The 9,520-nt window shown below is 45.7% G+C and overlaps 1 protein-coding gene across 1 annotated transcript in view; it reads left to right on the top strand.

Moving 5' to 3' along the window:
• The first annotated feature begins 5,206 nt into the window (after positions 1-5,206).
• The window catches only part of ADAM10 (ADAM metallopeptidase domain 10), a 161,328-nt gene continuing 157,014 nt past the window's right edge, over positions 5,207-9,520 (top strand). The window contains exon 1 of the mRNA XM_018559924.1: positions 5,207-5,452. Coding sequence (XP_018415426.1) covers positions 5,401-5,452 — 52 coding nt within the window. The 5' untranslated portion in view covers positions 5,207-5,400. The remainder of the gene's footprint in view (positions 5,453-9,520) is intronic.

Raw genomic sequence — 9,520 nt, 5'->3', positions numbered from 1 at the left:
TTTTTTTTGGGCCCCCCCCCCAAAAAAAAAAACACAAACACAGCGCTCTCCACCCCCAACGCCGCTCGGTCGGCTGTCACACTTTCTCTCCACCCCGCTGGGAGACAGAGCAGCACCCAGAGGGGAGGAAAGAAAGCAGGGATGCACCGCTGTATCGGCAGAAAAATGGCACTTTCGGCATTTCCTAGTTTCCCCCCTGTGTGTCATCTCTACGTCATAGCCTCCCAGTCCCCTGCTCATTCCCTGGTATGGTGATCCTGAGGGCCCTGACCTGGTACCAGCACGCAGCAAAACCCTTCTCTACCATCAGGAGCTCTGGTGAAAATCAAGCTGGTGTTTAGACTCCCCACCTCGGGTGAACCCACATCACCACCAGGGGGTGTTTTGCTGTAAGGTATTTAAGGCATTTATTGTTGTATGTATCTCCACTAGGGAGATTAGAGATTTCCTTTCACTTTCTGTGTCTACATGACAGAAATAAATGGAAATCTCTCCAATGGGACTCAGATGGCAAAAAAGTTTTAAAAAAAGACAATGGATTTATCTTTTCCAAGCCACATATTAAGTTCTTTGTCACAGGTCGGCTTAGAACTATGAGGTGAGTGGAAATCACTCATGTCATAGTTCTCCTTTAAGAAGATACCCCAGCATTTAAATCCAAACAGGGACCACAGCTTCTCTAACCACTTCTTCAGTTCTAATGAGTATCAGGCAGATATTCCAGTATTTATATCCAAACAGGGAGCACATACACGCTAATCCAATCACCATGGAATGTACATATATTGACTGCCCAAGAACAGGATGGGTGGTGTGAAAGTTGTGGAACAACCTGGTTCTAGTTACATAATCCTATCCTCGGTGTCAGGAAATCTGCATAAGTATTAATACACCTTGATTTACATGGCTAAAGGTTGTTGAATTGGAAGGGTAGAGATGTTGCATTATGCAATTCCAATGCAAAATTACATTATATATAGAAGACAGATGGTGTTAAAGGCACCAACCATGTTCAGGGATGATTATTACAATTTGATGTAGATGACCCATCCCATATCTGGCTGGAAACCAAGCTAATAAGGGTTTTTTTCTTGCACCTCTTGTCCACCACCACTGGAAGTGGTGACAGAAAATGCGAGGACACAGAGTGGAATGTTGTAGGCAGAGCTAGTTGTCAGGTGTGTGGACCAGGATGACTGTGCAGGAAACAGACACAGGAGCACTTCAGCACCAAGGGATATGGGAGTGTTGTCAGGACACGAGTCAAGGGCAGTAACAGTTGGGAAATAAGGCACAGAAACAGTAGGCAGAGACCGCGTCGGCATACAAACCAGAGGTCGGCAACAACCAGGCAGCAAGAGTCCCATTCAGCAGGCAGAGGCAGTGTCAGGAAGCAAGCAATGGGTCAGTAACAACCAGGCAGCATGGCTCTTTTTTTGGCGAACAACTGTAAAATTTTGGATTTCCCATCACTTTTTTTCCCACGGGTCAAATAGAGAAGGTGAATCTTCCCAACAGGTAATAGTCCATGCACCCATCGCAATTCTCACTGCTTAATCCAATGTTGGCTGGTGGGTCCAGCGGTAGTAGACTGCAGATCAAATGCGTCTTTTTCAAATGGAAAAAGTCCGGCGGAGGGCAACCAAACTAATTAGGGGTATGGAGGACCAGAGATACGAGACAAGGCTACTAAATGTAAACATGTTCACATTGGAGGTGAGGAGATTAAGGGGGGATATGATTTCCATGTACAAAATGTTCAATGGTGGTAACAACATTAGCGATAAACTGTTTAAAATTAACTGCATTACAAAAACTAGAGGCCACCACCTAAAATTGGTGGAAAAAAAATTCCAGCACAAGGGGCGAAGGGGGTTCTTCACAGTAAGATCAGTTAGGGTCTGGAACTCACTGCCACAGGCGGTGATTTCAGCAAATAATGTGGAATTGTTCAAGAAACTTTTGGACGATTTCTTAAGGGACCGTAATATACAGGGGTACAGGTACTCCTAGAATGAGATCCTAATAGGTTGGACTTGATGGACTAATGTCTTTATTCAACCTCAAATACTATGTAACTATGTCTTTTTATTGACGCAGATGCAGCATATCACACAAGTGCAACGTTTCGGAGTCTCGCAGGATTCCCTTCCTCAGGCAGAACATGTTCCTTTCCAACAGGAACACAGACAGAAATATTAACCTGTCTGGGGTTCTAACCTTTCCCTACTCCCTCCAAAACTAACAAAACATTTTGACTATGTATACACTTTCAGGAGAAGGGGTTTCTTTTGAGGACAATGGAGGACAACTGGTTCCTAAGAGGCGTGATAAAGGCCTTTTAAACAGGAGCAACCATCCCTAAACATACAGTAATACCTTGGTTCACGGACACTTCTGTTTGCGAACAATTCGGTTCGCGAACAGAAAGTTTAGCAAAATGTTGCTTCTGTTCGTGTATTCCAAATTGGGTGATGAACACGACCGTGGCCATCTTCCCCACTCTGACACGTGGTCTAGGCTTACTCTAGTCGAGATTGCGGTCGCAGACAGACCTGTGCACACTTGCTGTGAAGCTTTTTTGCTTGCTTTTTAGCACATACATTACTGTACAGTATTTTTCAATCCAGCAGAGCAAGCATGGCGGTAAAAATAAAGTGCAGAGCAAGCATGGTGGTAAAAAGAAAGTGCAAAGCAAGCATGGTGGTAAAAAGATAGTGCACAGCAAGCATGGTGGTAAAAAGATAGTGCAGAGCAAGCATGGCGGTAAAAAGAAAGTGCAGAGCAAGCATGGTGGTAAAAAGAAAGTGCAGAGCAAGCATGGCTATAAAGAAAGTGCAGAGCAAACATAGTGGTAAAAAGAAAGTGCAGAGCAAGCATGGCGGTAAAAAGAAAGTGCAGAGCAAGCATGGCGGTAAAAAGAAAGTGCAGAGCAAGCATGGCGGTAAAAAGAAAGTGCAGAGCAAGCATGGCGGTAAAAAGAAAGTGCAGAGCAAGTATGGCGGTAAAAAGAAAGTGCAGAGCAAGCATGGCGGTAAAAAGAAAGTGCAGAGCAAGCATGGCGGTAAAAAGAAAGTGAAGCGCAAGCATGGCGGTAAAAAGAAAGTGCAGAGCAAGCATGGCAGTAAAAAGAAAGTGCAGAGCAAGCATGGGGGTAAAAAGAAAGTGCAGAGCAAGCATGGTGGTAAAAAGATAGTGCACAGCAAGCATGGTGGTAAAAAGATAGTGTAGAGCAAACATGGTGGTAAAAAGATAGTGCAGAGCAAGCATGGCGGTAAAAAGATAGTGCAGAGCAAGCATGGCGGTAAAAAGATAGTGCAGAGCAAGCATGGCGGTAAAAAGATAGTGCAGAGCAAGCATGGTGGTAAAAAGATAGTGCAGAGTGGCAATGAATTTACATATTGTTCAGAACAGATTAACCGATTTACATTGAACCTTATGGGAAAATGTTATTCTGTTCGCGACCAAAATCATTTCGCGACCACGTTTGTAGGGGTCAGAACAAATTAACCTTATTTACATTGAACCTTATGGGCAAATTTGAGCCTGACACCAAGGATGGGATTATGTATCTAGAACAGTGGTTCCACAACTATCACACCTCCCGTCCTTTTCTTGGACAGTCAGCAATTGCCTTTCCTTGGATAAAATGTCTGTGCCCCATGTTTGGATATGAAAGATGAGGTATCTTCTTGACAGTCATTAAAACTAAAGACATGGCTTGGAAAAAGTACAAAACATCCTCGACAAATCTCACTCTTCGGTACTTTTATTTGTGGGTGATATCCATTCAGTTGTAACTGGCTCTTTGGGCACCATGTCTGAGATAGGTTACCAGGTCTTTCCTAAACCCTCTCAATTTGCAGCGCCTTGGGACCCACATGCAGATGTACATAACCATTTTGTACACAGATACTAGGACTAATTTAGATAGGAGCCAATTAACCTACCAGAATGTCTTTGGAGTGTGGGAGAAAAATGGAGTACCCAGAGAAAACCCACACAAGCACAGACAATCAGGGTATAACTCTATAACATGGGCCTCACAGCAAAATTTTGGCAGGCCCTTTGGCTTAAACTGGGTATACATTGTTATATCTTTTTCATTCAGTTTTTGTGTTCACCCTAAACAGGATCCCAGATAGCAAGGATAACTTGCCACAAATGTGTGGGAGGGTTAAATTGTAATTCTTTATAACTTGTTGCACACATTCCTGGCAAGTTGTAGACTTGCAGAACACTTGCAGCACAAGTTCTAGTTGACACTTTTTGAATTTGTAGCAAATTTTGGTTGGCAAGTCTACAGCATGAGTCCTGTAGGTCTTAGCAAGATCTCTGCAAGTGTACAGCACTATTGCAAAGCATGTTGATCTGGAGACTTGCAATGCAGTAATTGTGCAACAACATTGTGAAGCTCGGCAAGTCTGCAATAGTTTAGCAACTCATTTTCAAACTTGCAACTCAATTGTTTGCTATCTGGGATGAACAAATCTCCTGCTATAGATTGACAGTTGGCCCCGCAAATTCCCCCAGGGAAAAAAAGGGGGGAGAAAGGTAGAAGTTCCTCTTCAATAGGGATGAGGTCAGGTTCTGACCTCTGACCCTCCTCCGAACAAGAAATTGGCATGGCCAGTTCCACCCAATCAGCTGTGAATCTGGCATTCCCTGCCCGAAGGTGCATGCTAACAAAGAGGTGCTGATGTAATTTCCCCTATGTGCCCATATGAGGTAAATATTATTTATCAAATAATTTACCAAATAGAGGCATGTAGCAATATTAGGTCAATAATATCACAGGCGGGGAATTTCCTGTCTGCAACTGATTGGGCAACATGAAAGCAAGTCAGAACTTCAGACAGCCTCTTTAATGGGGGCCCCCTTCTTTCCACAGGTCCCACAGCTGCCACATGTACTTCTCTGTCTGTTGTTACAGCACTGACATGGAGAACATGAAAACTCCATGCAGATAGAGCCCTGGCTGAGACTTGAGCCAAAGACCCTATTGCTGCAAAACCTATCTGCTTGCCGCCTGTATTTGTTTTTACAATAAAAGATGGGAATTGCTCTGCTCATGCAAGGGTGAAGCAGAAGCAGCTCTGGCTATGAAATAGTCAAAGGCTCTCCCGCTGTGTTTGCGGTTCGGTCTAGGAGGGGTTAACCCGATCAGGCCATTATTTGTCAGGGGGCGGCTGAGGAACCGAAGCGGGCGTGGTCTGACTGGGTGACGTCACGCGGGAGGAGTGGCCGCCCGCTTCCTTCCTTCCTCGGATAGAGCTGCTCGGGACACCGGTGGGAGCTTCCGCTTTCCTTTGGAGCGTGTCGGGGGGGAACGCAGCGCCAAGAAGCCGAGTCTAGCGGACGACAGCTGGGTCAATGTGTGATTGCTGACAGGCCGGGATCATGGCGGCTATAAGGCTTGTGTTCCTGCTGTCTTGGGCGGCCAGTTCGGGAGGTGAGAGATGGGAGGGAGACTACGGGGCCGCTCCAGTGTTATTGCAGCCCGGCTATCCCAGGAGGGGGAGGAGGGGCGGCTGAGCTCACACAGTATACAAATGCAGCATGTGTGTCCACGGCCAGTGACAGCATCCCTTCCGCACATCACAGCCATCTTCCCTCCATGCATTAGTTTGCCAAGTACACAAGGCACATGGCCAGCCTGGCACTGCCCGCTGATCGGAGGGTGCCCCGGACTGTCCATCTATTCTCCTCCACCGTTCCATTCCCCATCCGATGTCTGCGGGCGGCTGGTCTATTGTTCTCCATTCACGCCTGATTGGCACTCGGGGGCACCATTGTTGTAATGTGTGTACCACAACAGAGCGCACATGTCTGCCTAGAACGATCGCTATATATCACACCCTCAGAGGTGCACTTTTTTTTATTTTTGTGTGTGGGTTGGCTGTTGGCCCATTCGCACTGTCGTGTCTCACTTCCCCATAATAAAAATAAGGTCTGTTTACATCTCTGCGCAGGGGTGCGATTTAAACACGACTTGTCCCGATTTATGTCTGCTTTGGGAGGCCCTTAGGTGTCAGAATGCATGTTATGTGTTGGCAATGGGCATTAACAAGCCTTGGGCATTATCCACCCCAAGTACTAATTTTATAAAAACTGGAGCAGCTGCCCATGGCGACCAATCAGCTTCTATCTTTTATATTCAAACCTTAACATAAACTGAAGAGAGAAGCTGATTGGTCCATATGCTGTCTGCGCCTGTCTTCATAAATTCCCCCCAATATATTAGGAATGGGCATGAAAAGGGCATGACCAACGCTACAAAAAAAAAAAATTGCACACGCCTAGATCTGAATGGGCCCTGTAGGTTTCTCTTTTAAGCCCTATTCACATTTATAGGAGCTAGCGAGATCGTATTTGATGCCATTATTTTTGTATTGCACCCAGCCATGGTGCATGCGCCGCAAGCATGTGTTATGGTGCAATGCAATTTTAAAAAAATAGGGCCCTGCACTTTTTTGGTGCGATCTGGATGCAGTAAATGAATGGACTCCCCTACCATACCGCTGCAATGCACGTTTGATGGCGCCTGGCACAGGTGTAAAGCGAACCTTACTGTTATTTTTTTCTCTTTAATGCCATGATGACTTGGTGTACATTTGTTTGTGTTGATTGCTGCAGAGCGGTGTCTTGTGGGGGGAACGTTGCCTCTGTGGCTCCTCTCCAGACGTCATGGGTTTTCTTTTGTTTTTGTCGGTAGATGGTGGCACACTGCGTCCACTCTGGCTAAAGCTCCCCGGCCCCCTGCTGGCTGGGCGCTCTGTGTCAAGAGAGGACAACCTGGCTCCTGTGTAGGAGAGAATTGCTGCAGACTTCCCAGCACCCTCCTCTGTAGGCGTTCGGTGGGGGAGAATAAGAAAATGGAATTCACATTTAACCCATTATTCTCCATGACACTTCTAGGCTGCTGTGGATTTCATATAGAATGATGTAAATATTGTGTGTTTTGTCTGTGTCGATACGCTTGCGGAACCTTAAGACAGAGCAGCCTCACCGTCCTGCGAAACCAGGAATCAAGTTTTTATTTAATCTATGGGATGAGCTGCCCATTTCAGGTCTGATATGTGAGCAGTGGTTTCTGTTTGTTTTCCAGTAAAGCAGTGCTTGGCATCTAATAGCAATGCATTGCTGACATGGGAAGCCGTCTGGTTCCTCTTCTGTGCCGGATCAGACTGTCATTTCCCAGCTCTCCTCTGCTGCAGTCTGCCCGCTTCCAGCCACAGTAATGATGTCATGTTTTCTGATTTTTACACAAATATTTTGGGATGGTTTTCTAATGTTGTTGGTGGTTCTGCTCTTAGTAGCTGCAGTAAGATCATTTCCTGTGAAATATGACGTGTGGAAACAGCAGACGTTGGATGTTGTTAAATGACATATTGTGCAACTGAAACTATGGCCGTAGGGTATACAAATAAAAGGTTTCGGCCCTTCAATTACTGACACACCCTTGTGTTTTTTAATTTATGACTGTATCCTAATCCCGATCTCCGGGAAAATAAAACTTAGCAGTGGGCTACCCCTAAACTTCAATGAGTAACTGCTTGGTATTGTCTTTTAGATTGTAAGCCCTCTCAGGCTAGGCCCTCCTTGCCCTCTTGTCTTGATTTGTATTGTAATGTCCTCCCTGCGCAAACGGTTGGCACTATATAAATCCTATATAAAAATAATATTGTTTAAAGGACTTCTACTCTCCCCTGGCAGTGGGCACTGACCTGTCTCTCAGCGTCCTCGTGTATATGCGGGGCCCATAGGTCTGCATTGTATGCAATGACATCACTGGGGCAGAGAGGAAAGAGGCTGCTGGCTCTGGTCTTGAATCCAGTTGGAGCGGGGATCAGGTAAGTGAAAGTCCTTTTACACAATACCCCTAAACAAAAATGAGCAGCTCATCCTTGCTATGGCGGGGTACAATCACTTTCAAGCATAGGTTTGTTTTTTTGGCATTAAATATTTGTGGTTTGTTTTATATTGTAGTCAGTAATCTGATTACAGATTTTCTCTGGAAAATTCCCGGGGTCAACATTTTCCGATCATGGTGTGTATTGTGGCGCAATATAAACTGTAATAAAAGTTAACAAGCAAGATATTATCTGCTGATTTTCAAAATCAATCTTTAGCGGTTGGCAGGCGCGGCATTTCTAATCACTATGGGCCCATTTGCATGTCTGCTTTTTAAACGTATTGGATTTTATATGCATTTGATGCGTAGCCGGGTGTTGTTGAAAACATACTTTCTTTGTATTTTGCTAGGACTTGGGTAACTTTCTTTGCATTTAAATGGGCATAAAACACATGCAGTACATGTACGCCATTTGTGCTCTTCCACCTATGAATGCCATGTCAGGGCTGGGCAAATCCCAGGAGAGAGCTTGCCAATGCTCCGGAAAAATTACAACCGGCACCTAACTTTTGCAGTTTTCCCCAGTTGTCGTCAATGGAGCAAGCCCCTAAAGCAGTGGTTCTTAACCTTTCTAGGGCCCGGACCCCTTGTTAACATTTGCCAAGTTGTGGTGACCCCCCTAACGGGAAAAGTTAGGGATGATGCGGCTGCTGCAGCGACATTTGGCGGCATGGCAGGAGAACTGACACTGCTGAGGAGGACTCTCACCTAGCACAGCAGCAATCACACATCAACCCACAGGATGAGAACCCCTGGAGTACGCCGTCAGAATAATAAAAAAAAAAACGCCATAGGAATGCATAGCTAGATATTGCACCCGCCCTCTGCTGCTGTCAATCACCAGAAGAGGACCTGATGGAGAACTTCAGGTCCCCCTCTGCTGATTGGCAGCAGAGGGTGGGTGCAATAGCTAGTTTGCTATTGGTTATTGCAAAGCAAAATAGCCAATAGGAATCTAGCTATGCATTCCTATGGTGGGTTTTTTTTTTCTGTGTTACGGTGGCCGGCGGCCCCCGATGCCAGGAAAAAAAAAATTGCAGGGAAAGGTTTACTCTGCTCCATCGAGAAAGTGTTTCTCTCCCGGGTGGCCGGGAGGCGCTATCTAATAGCAGGAGACTCCCCGGTGACCCCTGGCAAATCGTCATTCGACCCCCCCCATGGGGTCCCGACCCACAGGTTGAGGACCAGTGCCCTAAAGAAAAAAAACTGCCTCCTGAATGTAATAATAATTTGTCCTCCCCCCCTGAGCTATGTCTACTGAAACTGCAGCAATATTTTTTTTTTTTAAATGCACCGCAACAATATGCAGAGATTTCAGTGAAGGTACACAACATTTCCTTTGTTTTTGTTGTGGCTTCCACATAGGCGTGTAGTGCGCTATAAATATATATTTAAAGCCTGAAGCTGGGTTCACACCTAAGCGTATTACGCATGCACGTCTGTCGCGCGACCGTCACGCGGTTTTTACCGCAATTCGCGGTAAAAAAAAAATCGCGTGACCCCCGAAGGCTACTTGGCTGTATCCCAATGGAAAACGCCCTCCAAAACGGCCCAAAGAAGTACATGTACTTGTTTGGGCGTCAGCCGTTTTGTAGGGCGTTCAGA

This window comes from Nanorana parkeri, unplaced genomic scaffold (genome assembly GCF_000935625.1).
Source record: "Nanorana parkeri isolate BGI_ZX_2015 unplaced genomic scaffold, ASM93562v1 scaffold422, whole genome shotgun sequence".
Lineage (NCBI taxonomy): Eukaryota > Metazoa > Chordata > Amphibia > Anura > Dicroglossidae > Nanorana > Nanorana parkeri.
The sequence above is the reverse complement of the archived record's forward strand: the minus strand, read 5'-3'. Positions and strand labels throughout refer to the sequence as shown.